The 20,841-nt window shown below is 43.5% G+C and overlaps 2 protein-coding genes and 2 non-coding genes across 10 annotated transcripts in view; 1 reads left to right on the top strand and 3 right to left on the bottom strand.

The window, feature by feature from the left end:
- The window catches only part of Sh3d19 (SH3 domain containing 19), a 148,254-nt gene extending 138,571 nt beyond the window's left edge, over nt 1–9,683 (top strand). For 4 of the 7 annotated variants that reach the window (XM_038347290.1, XM_038347289.1, XM_038347293.1 and 1 more), the window contains 5 exons: nt 1,874–2,076; nt 2,460–2,512; nt 4,159–4,363; nt 4,749–4,846; nt 7,803–9,683. In XM_038347290.1, coding sequence (XP_038203218.1) covers nt 1,874–2,076; nt 2,460–2,512; nt 4,159–4,363; nt 4,749–4,846; nt 7,803–7,919 — 676 coding nt within the window. In that variant the 3' untranslated portion in view covers nt 7,920–9,683. The remainder of the gene's footprint in view (nt 1–1,873; nt 2,077–2,459; nt 2,513–4,158; nt 4,364–4,748; nt 4,847–7,802) is intronic. The other 3 variants (XM_038347295.1, XM_038347291.1, XM_038347294.1) reach the window with 1 other exon arrangement.
- A 5,835-nt stretch (nt 9,684–15,518) lies between these two features.
- Rps3a (ribosomal protein S3A) lies at nt 15,519–20,019 on the bottom strand. Its single transcript, XM_038347420.2, has 6 exons — nt 19,864–20,019; nt 19,120–19,223; nt 18,673–18,860; nt 16,950–17,158; nt 16,376–16,485; nt 15,519–15,685 (listed from the first exon to the last, which is right to left on the bottom strand). Exons 1-6 carry the CDS (start codon nt 19,923–19,925, stop codon nt 15,564–15,566), a joined length of 795 nt encoding a protein of 264 aa, XP_038203348.1. The 5' UTR covers nt 19,926–20,019; the 3' UTR covers nt 15,519–15,563.
- On the bottom strand, nt 16,714–16,783 carry LOC119826923. The gene has a single exon (XR_005287491.1). It is a non-coding gene; the product is annotated as a small nucleolar RNA SNORD73 (small nucleolar RNA).
- On the bottom strand, nt 17,900–17,972 carry LOC119826922. The gene has a single exon (XR_005287490.1). It is a non-coding gene; the product is annotated as a small nucleolar RNA SNORD73 (small nucleolar RNA).
- Nucleotides 20,020–20,841: the final 822 nt, after the last annotated feature.

Below are 20,841 nucleotides of genomic sequence, written 5' to 3'. Positions count from 1 at the left end.
ACAGCGCTGGGTTCAAATCCCACCCATGAAAACAAGAAAGTGCATCTTAGTAGACATTTTGTATTGTTCTGTTTTTAATGGCTAGACAAAGGTGAGGGAGGAGTTAACTGCAGACTCTCCCTGCGTGTTCCTGTGTTTGTCAGACCTTTCCAGGGATTTATATGCCTTTTATGCTTCGTTGTAACTCTTGTGTGATTTAAAACCCTGACACAGTGCAGCTTTATATTCTAGTTAAATGAGCAAATGCGTACAATTCACTACCTGGTGATGACTGTAAACCTGTCCTGTGGATAGGTCAGGCATAAGGAGGTGTTCCCAGGGGACTGGAGACAATAAATGCAAAGGTTATCACAAATAAGAAAATTTTGGGTACCACAGCATCAAGTCATCGGGTCGTACTTCCGGCTGTGTGTCTGCTCTGAGCAACAGATACCACAAGGGCAGGTTGAGTTTAAATGGACGTGAACAGCTGTTGATATACTAACCGGGCTTATATCGGAATTTGAATTTAGCCAGGGCCAGCCGTTCCTTTATAGGCGGTTGTTTTCTCTTTAGATTTCTGCTGTTGAAACTTCCTTGCTGAGGCCTCAGATCAAAGGCATGGTATTAAATCAGGCCTTCTATAGACCAAGTTCTTTCCCCCTTGTGTCTTATTCTCTGTCAGAGTTGCAGATCACTGAGGGGTTGTTCCAGTCTTGGGATCTCAGGAATGCAGCTTTCTTAAAGGTGCCCACTATCCTTACAGAGTAACAAAGCAGGTGGAAGATTATTATGTGTTTTGCCAACTTTCTGTTTCTTCTGACTTCCTAACTTGTCAGCTCGCTGATGCATTCAGGACAGAGTGAGCATCCCCTCTGCCGGGCTGATGCCGCTCTTGTAGTATCTTCATCCTTAAGCAAGACTTTGATGTCTTGCCCTGAGATTCTCAGGCGAACTGAGAATCCCAGCATGTTTGTGATTGAAAGGGTTCAGACCGAGCCATGGATTGCTTTGGCACAAAGACACAAACACTTGGAGTCTAGGGAGATTCTGTAATTAAATAAAAAATGACCCAAAGGCAGATGTGTGGTTTAGACTACCAAGCAGCGTCACTATCTAGAAATAACCCTTGTCATTTAAAGGTGTAACTTACTCTTTTTTATAGAAGTTTTTTTCATAGAACAAATATACTGTGTTCCATAGTAAACAGGCTATTTACTGGAAGACTGGATGCAAGTTAGAAAGCTGTTTTAACATTACTGCTAGAGAACACTTTATTCTGGTTTTGTTGTTGTTTGGTTTGGTTTGGTTTGGTTTTTCAAGACAGGATTTCTCTGTGTAGCCTTGGCTGTCCTGGAGTTCCCTCTGTAGACCAGGTTCATCTCAAACTCACAGAGATCCACCTGTCTCTGCCTCATGAATGCTGGGATTAAAGGCACGTGCCCCTACTGCCCGATCTCTTTATTCTGTTTTAGGAAATGTTGCTTAGCCAGTAATTAAAGGTGGTGGCACACACCTTCATCCCAGCAGGGATTAAGCAGAGACTAGCGGGTGTGAGTTCAAGGACAGCCAGCGCTACAAAGAGAAACCCTATCTCAGAAAACAAAAGCAAATGAACAAAAAAAAGTGTTAGTTAGCCGGGTGGTGGTGGCGCACGCCTTTAATCCCAGCACTCGGGAGGCAGAGGCAGGCGGATCTCTGTGAGTTCGAGACCAGCCTGGTCTACAAGAGCTAGCTCCAGGACAGGCTCTAAAGCTGCAGAGAAACCCTGTCTTGAAAAACCCCCCCAAAAAAAAAGTGTTAGTTAATGATAGACTTGAAGGTAAAGCCGATGAAGGGTTTTATTTTTTGTAAATGCTCTTAAGTTTAACCCATAACCATGTTCTTTGTTCAGAGGCCCACGATGTGTTGCTCGGTTTGAATATATTGGAGACCAGAAGGATGAGTTAAGTTTCTCCGAGGGAGAAGTAATTATTCTGAAAGAGTACGTGAATGAGGAATGGGCTAGAGGAGAGATTCGCGACCGGACGGGGATCTTCCCCCTTAACTTTGTGGAGCTTGTTGAGGATCTTCCCCCACCTGGTGCAAATATTCTAAGTGAGTGTGGAGAGCGTGGGAGCTTACTGTGTTGTTGCCTAATTCAGATGAACCAGTCAGTAATTAATAACACTTAAGACGCTTAATGATCCATATTGCCATATTCATAAGGTGGAAGGAACACTTACTTTGAATGGTAATTTATGTCAGGAACTGGTTGTATTTATTGTTTTAGGTAATTATCAATGGCTGCATATGAGAAATGACAAAGACCTTTAGACAGTGGGTGATACAGTTATTGTGAGTCCTGGTCTACAGTTAAACAAACAGTGCCAGGAAGCCGATACCAAGAGACTCCACCCACCCAACAATTTTCCTCTAATGCTATCTAATAAATACTAAATAATGAATATTTTTCATCTGACTTTTTTTTTTTAATGTAGACACAAAGGTGCCACCAAAGACCAAAAATGAAGAACCTGGCTCAATTTCTCAGGTAGGCTGCTTGAATGGATAACTGTAGTGACAGCCACATTTAAACCCTGGGAGAACCGATATTATAATTATTGAGAGAAAACAGTATGAAACCACTTTTCTTGCTGTATAGCAAATGTTTCCAGTAGCTTGGATGGTTGGTGTAATCCGTGGGAAGACATGCAGGCCCAGAGACAAAGGGAAGAAACAGATACCGGGCCTTGTGGTCTCCCCATTTCTATTGCATGTGTTTCGTTTCATGCTTTCTTTCATATAGAGGGGTTAAGTTAGGGTCTAGGAGCCAAGTGTGCAAAGTGTGCATGACCATGCCTATCTGTAGAAGGAATGGAGGGCTGTGTCCCGCCACCCGGCTAGCTTTACCCAAAATAATTACACGGAAACTGTATTCTTTTAAAACACAGCCTGGCCCATAGTTTCAGCCTCTTATTGGTTAATTCTCACATCTTCCTTTAACCCATATTTAGTAATCTGTGTAGCACCACGAGGTGTGGCTTACCAGGAGAGATCTTAACCTGCGTCCATCTCGGAGAGGAGAAGCATGGAGACTCACTATAGCGACTGCCTGAAGCGTCTCCCCAACTCTCCCAGAATTCTGTTCTGTCTATTCCGCCTACCTAATTTTCTGTTCTCTTAAAGGGCCAAGGCAGTATCTTTATTAATAATGAAAGTAACACATAGACACTCCTCCATCACTAGGAGCCAAGTGTGCAAAGTGTGCATGACCATGCCTCCTGGCGCCCTCTCCTCTCTCTCTAAAGCTGTTCTCCCCTCATGATCTTCATTCCAGTTTCCTCTCTCTCTCTCTCTCTCTCTCTCTCTCTCTCTCTCTCTCTCTCTCTCTCTCTCTCTCTCTCTTCCTCTCTCTCTCTCTCTCTCTCTCTTTCTCTCTCCTCTCCTCTCCTTCTTCCTCTCTCTCTCTCTCTCTCTCCCTCTCTCTCTCTCTCTCTCTCTCTCTCTCTGTGTGTGTGTGTGTGTGTGTGCCGGAACCTGTAGAGGCAAGAAGAGAATATCTTATCCCCTGAAACTTGAGTTACAGATAGTTTTAAACTATCCTGTGAGTGCTGGGAACCAAACGCAAGTCCTCTGCAAGAGTAGTAGTAAGTGCTTTTAGCTGCTGAGCCACCTCTCCACTCCCACAGAAAACGTTCTTAAAGGAGAATTAGAAGTAGCCTGTCACATTAGAATAGGTCACAAGACAGAAATTCCTGCTTAGACATTACATGTTCCTTAAGAGTAGCAAAACCATAATTCTGCTACACTTGTCACTTAAAATTATGCTTTAAGGAAAAAGTTATTGGAAATTTAATTTATTTCAGAAACTTGACAGTAACATAAAATATTAGTTAATTTGAAGAAAACTTTAGGTTTTGAACTCTTACAAGGTGCTTTTTTATGTCTATCTATTTGTTTATGTATATATGTTTACACATGCATGTGACTGCCCTCAGAGACCAGGGTGTGAGAGACCCCTTGTGTTAGAGTTACAGATGATTGTGAGCTGCCTGACATGGCTCCTGGGGAAGTGAACTCTGGGAGGGAAGGGTGTGCTCTTAACTACTGAGCCATCCCACCAGCCCCTGCTACCCCTTAGCTTTCATTCCTCATCATCCTTGAAGCCCGAGAATAAACCCTCACGTTCCTTACCAGACTCCCACTCTGAGACAGGATGGCAGCCCTGCTGGAGAATGGTGCAAAGCCCTTCACAGTTTCACGGCCGAGACCAGCGAGGACCTCTCCTTCAAACGCGGAGACAGGATCCTGATCCTTGAGCGGCTAGACACAGACTGGTACCGTGGCCGACTGCGTGACAGGGAAGGTATCTTCCCAGCTGTGTTCGTGCAGCCCTGCCCAGGTATGACAGCCACCAGGCGTGACTTCCTCTTCAAGGAAGGGCCCAAGGCTTTTAAACAGTGTGTATTCCTTTACCTCTGTCCTTGCTTGACTACATCTTATCTACATCTAGAGAGATGATTAATAAAGTCACTCCTACACTGTTCGCTCTTTCAGCTATGTGGAGGGGAAAAGATAAAGATATCACTAAATAACAGCAAACTTTGACTAATAAATAGACTTCGTACAGTTCTTTTCTTGCTAAGTGAACATCCTTTATTTTTTTGCAAGTTAAATAAATTCAAAACTAATTGAAAATATTCAAAGAGCAACAAGACAGGTTCTTAGGATGTTTGTGTTTTGTGTGATTGTCTTCCTGCATATTTGAGATTCTCGTGTCTTCGCAGCTGAGGCAAAAAGCGTGGCTACCACGATATTGAAGGGGAGGAAGGTCAAAGCCCTGTATGATTTCCTTGGGGAAAACGACGATGAACTCTCTTTCAAGGTCAGACCACATACCTTTTTATATCTTTCTAACAGTACGTATTTTGCAATGTACATATGAATGAAATATTGATCATTACCTAAGAATAAGGAGCTCTCAGACCCTAATTTTTTTTTTTTTAAGATTTATTTATCATGTGTAGTGTTTTGCCTGCATGCATGCCTGCATGCCAGAAGAGGGCACCAGATATCATTACAGATGATTGTGAGCCACCATGTGGTTGCTGGGAATTGAACTCAGGACCTCTGAGCCATCTCTCCAACCCCTCAGACCCTAACTATAAGGGAAGAGACTGTTTAGAACTGGGCATGGTAACACAGTCCTATAATTCCAGCTCTCAGGAGTCAGAGGCAGGAGGATCATCTATTTGAAGCCAGCCTGAACCTCTAGTGAGGCCTTGTCCAAAAGTGGGGAGGGGGCAGCTGCGGAGGAGGAGCATGTGAATATAAGGACTGAGGGAAAACCTTAGCTTAGTAATCACAGCCTTCAAATAGTTCCTGTATCCTCCATCTTTGAAGGCATTCCATCACCAGCAAAGAATGAAAGGCTCCAGGAACAGCTGGATAAGTGAGACCTGGAACAGGGGACTGCCCAAATGAGGTTTCCCTCGTCTCTAAGGAGTGAACAAAAGAGGCCACCCAGCCTAGCAGGGCTGCCGGCAAGGTGTCGGGTGAAGTTGCCGACTCCTGCTTTGTGACAGTTTCCTGTATTCTAAGACTGTTCTGCCTTTTCTATTAAAATATCATTTCTACTATAGAATATTGTTAATAAATGACAGGCATCACAAACTGAGTTGGTAACTCTAATCTTTTTCTAACGCCTTGATCCACAAACTCCCTAAGTTTGGAAACTGCTGCCTTGCTCAGTCTTGCAAATCGGCAGCTCGAGATGTACTCCTTGTCTTCAGATAAAATGTTAGAGGTGAAGACTCAGGGTGTTGTTTTCATTCGTGCCGATTCACAGAAGTCACAGCAAACTCCACAGAAACAGGGTGTCTTCACAAACGAGTGGCTCATAAGTCAAATAACTGTGGAGTTTTTGTCTTCACTGCTTTCAGTGGTATTGGTCATTAATATTTTATTAAATATTACTTAAATATAAATGTCTACAGTATGTTAGTAGATATATATCTTTTTTTTTTATATATATCTTATATAGTCCTAGCATTCAGAACTGACGATGGTTAGAAAAATAGCTTCAACTATTTATCATATTATAACTTAGGGCAGAAGTAACTTATTTGTAATAAATTTTTGAATAGCCAAAATTTTACATATTTAAGCAAAGTAGAATAGATAGATGACATCTGATAGTCACCATGTTTTCAGTCCATTCTCCATACAGGAAAGACTTTAATCAGATAGTTTTTGCAGGCAGCTATGTAGTGGTGCTACAAAGAATTCCATTTATCCTGGTAAAGATATTTTTTGAAGTAGCCAAGGTCATCTTAGACCTTTGCAGAATTTTAAAGTCAGGCTCTAAGAAATTATTAGACACCATAAGGTACAAAATCGTATCTTCATCTGATAAGGGAATTATAATTTGGACTGGAGAGATGGCTCAGTGGTTAAGAGCACTGGCTGCTCTTCCAGAGGACCTGAGTTCAAATCCCAGCAACCACATGGTGGCTCACAACCATCTATAGTGGGATCCTGTGAACTTGGTGGCCTCATAGCCTCTTAGTTAGGAATATGGGCCCTAGATACCTTGAGGTTTGACTTCTGGCTGCATGTCAATTATGTTTGCAATCCTGATAAGGGGCGTGATGTCTGAACTTCAGGTTCTTCATCTATAAAACGAGAAAACATAGAGCTGGGGAGGTGGCCAGTGCATAAGGCCCTTGTGCATGTCAGGATCTGGATTCAGATGTCCAGTAACCATGTAAATGCAGCTGTGGAGGTGACCAGTGCATAAGGCCCTTGCTGTGCATGTCAGGATCTGGACTCAGATGTCCAGTAGGTGTGCAAATGCAGCAGGGGAGGTGACCAGTGCATAAGGCCTTGCTGTGTGTGTCAGGATCTGGATTCAGATGTCCAGTAGGTGTGCAAATGCCAGGAAGTCCTGGCAGTCTGGCGGAGACGGGGATCCTCTAAGCAAGCTGGCTAGCTATACTAGCTGAATTCGTGAGTTCCGGGTTCAAGTAAGAGATCTTCCCTCAGTACGTAAGGCAGAGAATGATTGAGGAAGACACTGGCATCAACCTCTCTGGCTTCTATGTGCATACACACACGAGCCCACACACCAAAATATGAGCACACACACGCATGCCCACCACACACAAACACACACACACACACAATTTTTTAAAAAATCTCTAAACTGAGGGTACTAATAGTACTCATCTGTAGAAATACAGTCATTTAAATAAGTTCAGTTTTTGTAAGGGAAAGGCTAGGACAAAGCACACAGGGAGCATATGGCTCACTCTTCTATCTGTAATCTTTACGAAGGCATGACGGTCAGTGTGTCCCTCTTTGATGGTCCTCAAGAGAAGCAAAGCCGTGCTCTGTGTCTCTCCGTTGGCTTGTCTTCCCACTCTAGAATGAGTCCATTATTACTATACTATACCTACATTACCAAGAACAGTGCCTGCTACATAGTAGGTATTCTGTAAATACTTGTTAAATGAAAGTGTGTACGTTTGTGTGTATATAGCTGATACTGTTATTTATTAAAGAGCAATTCAGATTAGGAATTGTGAAGATAAGCAGGAAATAGCGTACGGCAAGACTGACAGCGGCGGGTGGTTGAGTCTACTTTGAGGAAAAGAGGGCTGCGAGCAAATGCCATCATTAGGTATACATCATCTGTGTGACTTCTCATTTAATCCTCTCTGCAAATCAAGATAGATGAGTTACATAAAGAGAAGATTATTCATGCCGCTCCAGGTAGGCTACGCTCTGTGCTTGCACCCTGCAGAAACCAATAATTATTTCTAACTCCTGTCTTCTTCCAGGCTGGAGATGTAATAACAGAGCTGGAGCCCGTGGATGATGACTGGATGTGTGGAGAGCTAATGGGAAGGTCTGGAATATTTCCCAAAAACTATGTTCAGTTTCTGCAAGTCAGCTGAAGGTGAAGCCTGGCTGTTCCTCGGCACGAGAACTCACTTGAACATTCACTTTGACTATCAGATATTTTGCACTATTTTTTTAACAGAAAGAGAAATATCTAAGGTTTATGTGGTACACTAGGATTTCTGAGAGCAGAAAACTCGTAGGTTTTATAGTTTAGCTTTATCCTTGGTGGTAAGGTGTACGTAAACCGTGAGTGGGAAAGCCAGCAAGGAAACGCTAGTGGGGATGGCAGGCAGATGCACACGTCCCCTGGGAAATTCTCTGGTGATGGCAGTGTGGGCGGCTAACGAGCAGGAGCTGTACTCGTACACCCGTCCCCATCGACACATGTGAACTGACCGTGCTTCTTCATTCTCTACTTTAGTTTAAAAAGAGGACGTTTGACATTCTACATGCTGTAACTATCAGGATATGGATGGTAATCTGAATTTCATTTTTGATATTCAAATTAATTCTAACAGTTTGAGCACACTAGTCTTAGTCCCAGGGCAAATTCTTGCTTCAGGACAGATAGTTTGGTAACTACATTTACAAGCAGGTGGGGAAATAAGCTCATGTTCCCCCAAATGCTCCTTGTGTTTCCCAGCATTTCCCACTTGTCCAGGGACTTGAAGGGTCAAAAGAACCAAAACCATCCCTGAGATGCCTTGCTAATACAACTAACCCTTGCACAGACCTGTCACACTTATCTCTCCATCCGTGTATACTTTATGTTAACAGGGTTATTATGAAGCACACTTTCTGAATCTGCAGTCATTCCTTTGACAATTACTGGTACCCAAAGGAAACTCATTTTCTTTGCATTACCCCAGTAATACATAAAAGCTTTGTCTTGTTATAGTAGTACATTATGAATCATGAACAGTATCTTCGAATACAGAGCAAATGCTAAGATGAAAAACAGTACCAAGGCCTCGTAGCTCATTTCTTCTCAATATAATCAGAAGGAAAAATAATTTAAGACGACTGAAGGCTGGTGCAGCCCTCCCCCTCCACCGCACCCCCCAGCTCATCTCTTCAGTTATTGGAGTAAACACAAGACCACTTTCCTGCTGACTAGGGTAACATGTTCTGAGCTTGAAAACTGGTTCTTGCATGACTGAATCAATTACAGTTTACAAACTTCAGCCAAATGGAATGAAGACAATCTTCCTGACGGATCAGTAGGTTAATATTTCACTGGAAATGTGCAACACTTCCCAGTGAGGTTCGTGGCTTTCTTCTCTTTTTTGAGAAAGACTTCCACATGCTGGACCACTTCATCATCTGTGTTGCTTTCCCCATTATCCAAAAAGCTGGGCAACCAGTGATTCCCTGAACACGTGACTTCTATAAGGAAGTAATATTTACTTTATCTTTGACTAAATTTCCTATCCCTAGCATATGGTTGCATTTGATTTTGGAATTAAGGACTTGGAGTTTTTACTACATTTTGGGTGAAAAATGTATAAGGAAAATTCCTGTCAGTTTTCACTCAGATTAATTTCATGAGACTGGGATGACTTAAAAGTGTTATCCAAACTAAATTCTCATTTGTAGCCAGCTGTACAAGAGCAAGAAGGGGTCAAGGGTGTGGAGGGGGGCATGAAGTGTCTTTGCCTGTGGGGGGGTTCAACATCTAATAGTAAAGATTCTGAAAAAACTGTTTTTATTGAGGAAAAAAATCCTTCTTAAATATTGGCCTTCTGTAAGCAGAGTGATAAGTGAAGTAGTTGTGTATCTACTTGACGCTATAATAAACTGAACTTTTCAACTCCGTATCTCAGGCTACACTGCGTCTTTCAGAATGTAGGTGGTGTCTTCCTTAGCCTTGTATCTCCAGTCCTCTGCCCAGGTGGGTGGGGCGGTGCTTTGCTAGGTGGGTTGTTGGACAGACAGATGACTTTCACAGGCAGGAACAGCACTACCATAGCCTACTCAGTACCTTCCTCTTTGTTGACAGAAATATATACTGAAACAAATTCAGTTTGTCATTTCACTCCACCGTGTTCTGTGTTGCTCGCTATTTATTTCTCTCTCAACCAACAGAAAGCAAGATGCAGCTGTGGGGTTTCTATGGGCACTTTCTTATTATATATATTGAAGTCAAGACAAATATCAACCAACAAAAAAAAATTAAGCTGTGGCGAATGACTTTAATCCCAACACTCAGGTGGCAGAGAAAGGCGGATATTTGTGCGTTCAAAGCCAGCCTGGTCTACAGAGCTAGTTCTAGGACAGGCTCCAAAGCTTCAGAGAAACCCTGTCCTGAAAAACAAAAACAAACAAAATAAGAGACAAATATCAACAATGTTCCAAGAAAAATAATTGTGTGCAGAGAAAATTTTATAAGAAAGAAATGAGAATGGATTGTTGAATTTGTTTCCAAAACTGAGGTGAAAGCTTGATATTGTTCGTCTGTCAGTCAACTTTTCACGGTGACAAAATACCAGATCATAACTTAAAGGAGAAAATATCTGTTTGGTCTGGTTTCAGAGTTTTTGGTTCAAGGCCATCTGGCTCCATCACCTTGAACTTGAGGCACGCCAGAATATCCTGGCAGGGAGCTTTTTATCATACAGAATCCACGAAAAAAAGAGGCAGGAAAAGGAGGGGAAGTAGGGAGCAAGAGGAGAGAAAAGAAAGGGCCAGGCACAAGACATGTTCTTCAAAGAAACGTCCCCTGTAGCCTTCCTCCGCTGCCTACCGTCCCGCACAGCTGTGACCTCATCAGTGGAGTTCATCCATCAAGGATTAGTTCATTCGTCGGGACCTGATCTAGATAGGGTAGCAGTGCCTCTAGATAGAGAGCAAACCTTCAGCACATGAGCCTTCTGGGGACACCTTCACGCTGACCACACATACAAACACACGAGCCTTCTGGGGACACCTTCATGCCCACTACACATACAAACACACGAGCCTTCTGGAGACACCTTCACGCTGACCACACATACAAACACACGAGCCTTCTGGAGACACCTTCACGCTGACCACACATACAAACACACGAGCCTTCTGGGGACACCTTCATGCCCACTACACATACAAACACACGAGCCTTCTGGAGACACCTTCACACTGACCACACATACAAACACACGAGCCTTCTGGGGACACCTTCACGCTGACCACACATACAAACACACGAGCCTTCTGGGGACACCTTCACACTGACCACACATACAAACACACGAGCCTTCTGGAGACACCTTCATGCCCACTACACATACAAACACACAAGCCTTCTGGAGACACCTTCACGCTGACCACACATACAAACACACGAGCCTTCTGGGGACACCTTCACGGTGACCACACATACAAACACATGAGCCTTCTGGGGAAAACTTCACGCCCACTACACATACAAACCTCCTGCAATACTCATTTTTTTTAATTAGGTTAAAATTGAAGAGGCCATTTTAATATATTCTTTTTGTTTTATTCTTTGCAGTATGAGGGATTGAACCCAGTCCTTATGATACTAGGCAAGCCTCCACTACTTAGCTACATTCCTCGACCCAATGTATTATCCTTTGAACCCTAAAAGATGAGGTGTTTCCTTAGATGCCCTTGTATACTTTGCTGTAGTAAGAATGGAACTTCCTTCATTGCTCTTGAAAATCAGTCTGTAACATTCAGGAGAGAATATTAGTGAATTTATCAAAATGTATCATGAGAACTGACATAAAAAAATACTTATAGGATTATGAGGCAGTATCCCTAAAAATCACTGTTTGTATTTGCTTTCTTTAATTTAAGAACATAAGCCTGATAAAGCAGCAGTGGCTATATGCATCAATTACAAGGGATTATTTTCACTTTGGTGTGAACACTAATGGTTTCTTTTAATTAATGTCAGAAGCACATAGGCCACAAGATTCATGATTCAATGCCATTTTGAATGTCATTGAGTGAATTCATAAGCTCATTTTCAGAACGAATGGGGAATCGCTTTCTGCCTTTTTACTTCACTATGTGGAAGGCACAACATCCAGAGCCTCACTCAGAACACTGCCACCATCTAGGGGCCTCTCCTTTCATTACAAGGCTTTTTCTACCACAGAGCACAATGAGATTAAAGGGCTGATAGAGCCCTAAGTACAGCCTAACTCCACTGAGGACCAACCCATGACACAGACAGCTCACAACTGCCCTTGTATACTTTGCTGTACTAAGAATGGAACTTCCTTCATTGCTCTTGAAAATCAGTCTGTAACATTCAGGAGAGAATATTAGTGAATTTATCAAAATGTATCATGAGAACTGACCGCTAGAGGACCTGAAACCCTCTTCTGGACTTCAGGGGCTTTCACTCACACAGACACAAAGATAAGAATAAAAATAACTCTTTGAAATGTTTTGATATTTCCTTAGCCTGTAAAAGTTACAAATGCTCATACAACTCATTTAAAAAAAAAATCCCACAGGTATTCCTATAATCCCAGTCCTGTGGGGACTGATGCAGGAAGGGACAAGAGGAGGCAGGGAAGGGCCACCTGCACAGAACAAATTAAACTCCGAAATTTAATATTTATTTTATGTGAATGTTTTACGTGTGTGTGTGTGTGTGTGTGTGTGTGTGTGTGTGTGTGTGTATAACCATGTGCCCATGCAATTCAGAAAGTGTTGGCTCTTGGAACTGGAGTTACATACTAATGGTTTTGAGCCACAGTATGAATGCTGGGAACTGAACTTAGGTCCTCTGCAAGAACTAGTACTCTTAACCACTGAGCCATCTCTCCAGGCCCCTAAAATGTTGATAGAAAGAGAAGTACAAGCCAAGCTGGTGTTGCATGCCTGTGATCCCAGCATTTGGGAGGTAGAGGCAGGCAGATCAGAAATCCAAGGCTATTTGGTTAGTGAATTCAGAGCTAGCTTGGGCTTTATGAGACTATCTACAACAGTTTGTAGGGAAGAAGTCTTGTCAGTCTCTTAGGTACACTAATGTTAGCTAGAGACCTGGTAGACCTTCTCTTTTTTGCATCGTGGCTTGCCATGTAAGTAGCCTCTTCTGCCACACATACCTAATGCTGTCACTCAAACACAAAGGGGAGCCAAGGAACCAAAAACACCATGACAGAAAGCTGACCAACAGATACGTGCTTAAATATTTACTTTTTAAAATGTGTATATTTTGCTTCTATGTATGCACAAGCACACCTGGTCCCCAGGGGTATTGGATTTCCTGAACCAGTTACTATGAGCCACCATGTGGGTGCCAGCAGTGGACCCTGGGTTCTCTGGAAAAGCAGCCAGTGCTCTTAACCACTACACCATCTCTCCAGCCCCTGATATTTACTTTAGAAGTCAGATTGACAGTGCCTTTGAATACTTGGTGCTTTGTGTTTTATGCATAAGGGTTTGCTGCAGATTCAAGAATCCTGGCAGAAGACATGAGGCTACTGCATCAGAAACTGAGGACTTTACCAGTTGCCTAAACTTTATTAAAATAAATAAATATATGAATATATAAATATAAATATAAAGTTTCCTTTATTTCCTGTGCCCCTAAATCCTGAAGGCCATGTTGTAACAGTTATGGTACAGGACAACATTTTAAGATTTTCACTCTGGTAGCATGTAGAAGCCTACTTTTCCTGGCCAGGTTGAATCAAGATTGTGTTGATCCGTGTTGGACTTTTTTTAATTATTTATTATGTATACAATATTCTGTCTGTGTCTGCCTGCAAGCCAGAAGAGGGCATCAGATCTCATTTCAGATGGTTGTGAGCCACCATGTGGTTGCTGGGAATTGAACTCAGGACCTTTGGAAGAGCAGGCAATGCTCTTAACCACTGAGCCATCTCTCCAGCCCCCCGTGTTGGACTCTTGGTAATAGCAGCGGTCACAGTATAGTAGTCCACCAGCAAACCAAGATCCTTTTTTGATTCCGGTGACTGTGGAGCTATGGATAGTGGTTCCCATGGGAAAGTCTGCCCTTCAGGACACCTGACAATACCTAACAGCATTTCTTGCCCAACTAGGGTGTTATAGAAAGTCTACCCACATTACCTCTTAAAAGTTACCAGATGATTCTTCAATTCTCCCTTACGTAGGAATTCCCGGTTACAATGACCGGAGTCTGTCTGTACCCTGTGCCTAGGAAGTATGGGGAGGGGGGTGTCTTGATAATAGTCTCCTTAAGACTTACCCCTTTCTAGTCTACGGGTTGTTCTTGGTTGTATACACTGAAGAAACCAACGTGAGGTTTGTAATCTTCATTACAAAATTTTGTCTTACTAGGGCAGACTAAGGTAAGTCATTCAAAGTCCTATAAATACTCCAGACAGGTTCCCATCAACCCCATGGAAGCATGTTATATAACAGACTTCCAGAGTGGCCTATAGGTAAGCTTAGATTTTAAATAAACAGGCCAAGCCATTTTGCATGTTTTGCTCTAATGTACATGGCACCACACACATACCTGGTGCCCAGAGCACAGAAAAGGGTGTGATCCCCTTAACTTGCATTTGGCAGTTGGGCCACCATGTGGGCACTAAACAATCTATGTCCTCAGCCATGAGCACCAGGAGCTCTTAATAGCTGAGCCACCTCAAGGAGTGCTATCCAAGTCCCTACTCAAAGATGTAGCAGACTTACTAAATCAGTAGGCCTGCTTGAGCTACATATACCAAGACCCTGTCTCAAATAACACTTTAGGGCTGGAAAAATACTTGTGATAGTGTTTGCTTGCTACCATGTCCAAGATCCCTGTTCTGCAAACAAAAGACCACTTCAGGATGTCAAATATAAAATGCCTAGAAGGTACACTTCCTAATACTTTACCTTGTAAAGGCATAGGCTAAAATTGGGGGAGGGACATGCTTAATGAAATCAAGAAACGGAGTGTTCTCCAGAAAATCTAGGGACTTCCATAAACTTTAACTTTCTGGAATGGCATGGTAAAAAAAAAAAAAAAAAAAAAAAAAAAAAAAAAAAAAAAAAAAAAAAAACACAACCTAAATACAGCATTATTTAAAAATTGGCCAAACTATGGTGGCACCCGCCTTTAATCTCAGCACTCGAAAGGCAGATCTCAGAGTTCCAGGAAGGCCAGATAGGACTACACAGAGAACACTAGCAAGTTTAAGACCTGAGATCTGATCGGGATGCTGCCTGGTGGCTCGCCAACGGCAGTCTCCACACCATCGGCACTGCATGCGAACTTTACTAGACATAAAAACTGGCCTCGGCCCAGAACTACTAGGACATGACAAATGGCTTTAGAACTAAGGCAGCCTCTATCTTGTCCTGACATGTCCTCTACCAAGTTATGACCTAGCAAATGCTAAGGAGTAACAGTGCCATGCTACAAAAGCCTAGCTATACAAGCCTTTAAAGGAATCACCCTAAGAATACACTGGCTTCATTTGCAGGGCATGGTGGAGCACGTGCCTTTATATCAGAAGCAGCCAAATGTCCCACTGGAGGCCAGACAGAGTTGCACGGTAAGCCCTCCTCTGACTACTTACCCAGATCACTAATATGTGTAATACCCTTTAACAACTTGATAGATTAAAAAGCCCATATAAAAGTCTCAAATTCAGATCACATTAAACACCTGATTCTCCAACCTGTCATATTTTAAAACATTGTTCAGAAGCAAACCATCATCACAAATAAGGCTTTATTTGTCACTATTAAACATCTGCATTTCACACAGACTCTTGGACTGGTGGTTCATATCCATCAGCTCGCTCAACCTTAGCACCGGTCTCATCACCGGTAGTTTTTCCAGAACTACCGCCTTCACCATGGAGCTCCATGAGTTTTCCCACTAAAATAAAGAAAAAAACCTTGTTATATTTATAACATAACTTCATACTGCACAGACACAAAAGAACAGAAAAAAATCCTGCCCTTAAAAATTTACACGTTGAGCCGGACGGTTGGTGGCTCAAGCATTTTGATCCCAGCACTAGGGAGGCAGAGGCAGATAGATCTGAGAGTTCGAGGCCAGCCTGGTCTACAAGAGTTAGTTCCAGGACAGGCTCCAAACCTACAGAAAAGCCCTTTCTCAAAATTAAATTTACACAATGCTATCTGTGGTCATGCACGCCTTAAATCCCTGCACTCAGCACGCAAAGGCAGGCAGATGGATCTGAGTTCCAGGACAGATAGGGCTATACAGTGAAACCCTATCTCAAAAATAAAATTTAAAAATGAATAAAATTGACATGTGAAGAGCTGAAGAGGTGGCTCAGTGGTTAAGAGCACTTGTTCTTACAGAGGAACTGGGTTCATCCAGTTCCCAGCACCACAGGTAGCTTGCAACCACCTATTAACTTCAGTCCCAGGTGAACTGAAGCCCTCTTTGGAACAAAGTCTCCAAGTACATACATGGTGGTGCCTAAACTATACATACATGCAGTCAAATTACAATCAATTTATAAAATAACAGTCATTTAAAAAGTCATGTATTTGGTCCCACAAATTTTCTTCTTATGAACCCTGATTTCTCACTTACATTCAAACTTGGGTTTCTTCAGCATTTTTACTTTTCTAACAAAGACATCATGAAGAGGATAAATGGACTGGCAAGCCTTTTCTATGTCTTTCCCGATGCTGTCTGGAATCCTGAAAGAGCAGCAAACTTTAAATAAAAAAAAAACCAAGCAAACAAGAAACCCACCAAAATTTTTCACATAACCACTTCTTTACACTGAAAAAAGAACCTTAGACAGTATCTAATGTGTAACCCAGGCACCCTAATTAAAGATGGTTATAATATCTAGCAACAAAATTAGCACCTAAGTCTTCCTTCTTTTTTGCACAATATCCTTAGCCATTTGTATTCTGCATGGGAACATCAGAAAAATGTTAGCAGTTATCAGTGTACATCAACTGGGACCGAAACATCTTCTCATCATGTATCCCCATACAGTATCATGGAAAGCTCTATTACTCCTTGTGCATCTAAGTTACTGTCTAGTTTCACTACCCACTGCTGGAGCTTCAACAGGAAAGTAACGCCAGCTTGCCCACATACGCCATCTCCTACGGAAGGATAATGCAACAGGGGGAAACAAAAACCCACTTACAATTTATTAACCACTTCCTTCAAGTCGTTGGTCTGCACCTCTCGGGTCATGATCTCCATCATCTTCTTCCGGATCTGGCGGACCTGCTGGTGCTGTGCATACGAGGTCTTGCGGATCTGATTGTTGCGTTTTTTAGTGAAACCAACACAGAAGAGGCGGAGCAAATAACCATCGGTTGTCTTGACGTCAACGTGAGCTTCAATCATGGTCTAGGGAGAAAAGGATTCTTCTGAGATGGGATCTCACTAGCTTTGGCCTCCCTGCCCGTGTACACCAACTCCACCAGCCTTTGCAGCAGTTTTGGGGCCTCAACCAATTCTTTACGTACTAACATAAAAAACCTTGGAATGTTAAACCTTTATGTGACATAAAATATATAAATATCAAGTTCACAACTTCCTTACTCTAAAACATCACTTTCAACAACCAGACCCCACATTCTTTACTTCTGTATCTACCAACACCCCCCAAACAAAAGAGTTTTGAAAGTTAAATTCTAAGACAGCATCCACAGGATGAGATCATATGAATTTGCTTTCATCTTTTAAAAAGGAAAAAAGGTTGTGTGCTTATCCTAGCACTCCAAGCAGGAGGCAAGAGGTTGGATCTCTAGTAAGAGTTTGAATCCACTGCAGTCTACATAGCGAAGTTCCATGCCAGTCAAGGATACATAGTAAGTCACTGTGTCAATTAAAAAACACCAAGGACAAAATAGGGCAGATACAATGGCACACATCTGCAACCCACAACTTCAAGGCCAGCTTGGTCTACACAGCAGGCAGCATACCAAACAGGTTAGGGATCCTTTCTCCAAAGGAAAAAAAGTAAGAGTTCTGCTGTAACAGCATTTTTAATCCCTTTTATTTCAAACTAAAGGATTTAAATCAAATTTCAAATTAAAGGATCTATTAGACAACCTTTTATTTCCAGAATTGCATAATCTGTAAGGGAATGTCAGAAATACATGTAACGGTTAAATCAGTGATATTCATTTGGGACCGAAACATTTTGTCATCATTCATTCCCATATACATAATATGCCAACACTGCTACCTGTATATCTGAGTATTTCCTGAAATGACACGGGTTACTGATTTCCACAAGCACCTACACCAGCTTCACAACTCAATGAGCTGATGTTACAAATAAAGAAACCAAGCTGCTAAGCAAGCTTGTTACTTTCCAAGGACAAAATAAATGCAGACTACATGATTTTAGCCCCACATAAGTTCTGCCACTGTCATCCTCCATGGCCAGAGACAATGGAATTAGTCACCTTTCCACTACAAACTCCAAAGATGGGCAGCCCTAAAGTAGTCTATTTTACCAGTAAACACTTGGCCAGGGGCTGTAGCTCAATATAAAGAGTAACTGCCTATGTAGAAAGTCGTACCTCTAACACCAAAGAATAAAAAGCAGCTTGACCACAATTTAAAATTTTTCATCATTCACGGGGGAAAGGGAGTTCAGAAGGTAGAATTCAGGTAACTGGGTAAAAGGCTCTCCTTTCAGTTTTATCTCTAGTAGCTAGCTCAACAATATATAAATAACAGTGGGGGGAAAAATGCCATGGCTGACACACGAACTCAGGACCCAAATTCAGGCTGGTGCTTAACACCAAGAAAGCAATCAAAGGCCTGGTCTCCAATCACCACACCATGACACCACTACACGTGCACAGCACTACATGCTCAAATGCAGTTGGAGGGGGGATATTTCTCACCTGCCACTTTTTGACCATGGAACACATTTTGTCCCGGGTAAGATCCATGCCGTGGAAGTTAGTCAGACAGTTTTTGCCCTGAACATCCTCAGTGATTAGCTTGAATTTTCTAAATGCAACTTCATCGTTTTGGAGATCAGCAAGGCTCACTTCAAACACACGACCCTTGAGGCCATCGGATGCAATTTCTACAAAAGAACCCAAGATCCTGTTAACGTGTTACAAAATCCACCTAGGCACGGATGACTTACTGGCAATACCCAGCCAAACATTTTCTTGGTTAATTCTAAAAGACCCTTCTTCCTGTTACATATGTATGAAAAACACGCTATGCTACAACCCTGGGCTGATTTATTAAGTCCCCCATCACAAACAGCCCCAGAATTCTGTTAGAATACTCATGCAACAGCATATGGACAAAGCCAAAAAAAAGCACACAGTACTCACTGGTTCCTTGAGTCCTCGTTACTAGTGTCTTTCCAATGTTTCTAATATTGAACATGGCCGGGGCTTTCACATCATACCAGTCTTTCTTCGAAAATGGATCAACCCTGGGTTTGAGAAAAACAGGCTGAGCTTCTTGCTAGATCGTAAGACTACTACTGCCAACTTTTAAACCTTCCATCTCTTTAATACTTCCGTTGACATAATGTCCCAAAATCTTAAACTGGCTCGTATCTAGTACAAAATGACGCCCCTCACCGTGGAGGGAGCGTCTGTCAACCGGGAAGACCCGGGAAGTTGGACCCCCGTGCCTTCTCCACTGCTCCCACACACACGCAGCCCGACACGCATCTCGGAACCCGAAGGCCTGGGGCATTAACTAGTTCTTAACAGGACGAAGCGGCCTGCAAGTGTCGGGAGCTCCCGGGGTCCAGAGACCCCGGCACCGGAGTGACGTGGGGTCCCGAGCGGACAACCACAGTGACTGCCGAACTTCGAGGTGCAGGAGAGGAACTAAAAAAGGGGCCGCGGCAGTCATGCAACCCAAAGCCGCCATTCGCGACGGAAGCCCGGCTCGCACGCGGCGCTCGGCACCCGGCCGGGTCGGGGAAGAGGCGACCGCCCGGAACGCACCGGCCGGCGAATCCGCCCCGCATCCTCACCATCCGCCCCACGCTGCGGCCTAGAAGCTGCCCGTCGACTCCCGCGGGTCCCGCGCACCGGGCGTCCGCCGAATCCGCCACTTACACTTTCTTCTTGGCTCCCTTCTTGCCGCCTTTCGTCAGCCGCTTGTTCTTGCCGACCGCCATGGTGCTGCTCCGGGAGCCAAAAGGGCGGAAGTAGAACTCGCGCGAGAACTTACGCGAGCGGGGCGGGGAGCGCCGGCTACGTGACCCTGGCTCTGTCGCCCTTCCGGTTTCCCCAGTCTCGCGACGCTGCCCGGCGGCTCGCGCCCGCTGGGCTGCGACAGCGCCCTCGTGTGTCGGGAGGCCGCGCGGCGGGCGGCGGGCGGCGGGCTGGCTGGGCGGCTGCACCGTGGACCGGCGCGCGCACGCCCCCAGTGGCGCTCACAGCAGGTTTCCTGTGGTTTCCGTTGCCCTGAGGGTGCCCACTGAGCCGTCTCGTGTTCTAACCTGAGAGTGTGTTTCTTCCCCGGAGCACAGGCTTCGAATCGGAGACAGCACATCCACGTTCAGGTGGTGGTTTGAACAGTACTTAGCCTTCCGACCTCTCTGGCCTTCCGTTCCCTCATGTGTAAAATGGGAATAATGGTATGATCGACTTCAAAGCGTTAGTATAATTAAATAAGCATAACCCCGGGCATGCTGCTCACATCCTGCGTGTTGATGTTGGATTCCGATTAGTCTCAGGTATGGTTGTTCTGTGAACATGCATGAAGATAGAGGCTTAGCCAGGGGTTGTAACGCAAGCCTGCAATCCCAGAACTCTGGTGGCAGGAGGACAGCCTGGAGTATATGTTGAGTTCCAGATCAGCCTCAACTACCTAGCAAGACAGACTGGGCTGAGGGACTGGGAGGAGTATATATACTTTCTGTATATTTCATACCCATCGACGCAAACAAAGGCATTTCTGATACCAGCTCCTACCCAGTTTGTATACTTTACTAGATAGATAGATAGATAGATAGATAGATAGATAGATAGATAGATAGATATAGATATATATCTTACAAATTTGTAATCACATTTTTATTGCTTTCGTGT

This window comes from Arvicola amphibius, chromosome 11 (assembly GCF_903992535.2).
Source record: "Arvicola amphibius chromosome 11, mArvAmp1.2, whole genome shotgun sequence".
NCBI classification, from domain to species: domain Eukaryota; kingdom Metazoa; phylum Chordata; class Mammalia; order Rodentia; family Cricetidae; genus Arvicola; species Arvicola amphibius.
This window is presented reverse-complemented; position numbering and strand designations above follow the sequence as displayed.

Coding starts and splice junctions, on each gene's coding strand:
- Rps3a (XM_038347420.2), bottom strand. CDS start 19,925: ATGGCGGTCGGCAAGAACAAGCGGCTGACGAAAGGCGGCAAGAAGGGA. Junction 19,224..19,863: donor AAGGGAGCCAAGAAGAAAGT/GTAAGTGGCGGA, acceptor TCTCAAACCCAG/GGTTGATCCATTTTCGAAGA. Junction 16,486..16,949: donor AAGGAAGTGGTTAATAAATT/GTAAGTGGGTTT, acceptor CTGCTCTTTCAG/GATTCCAGACAGCATCGGGA.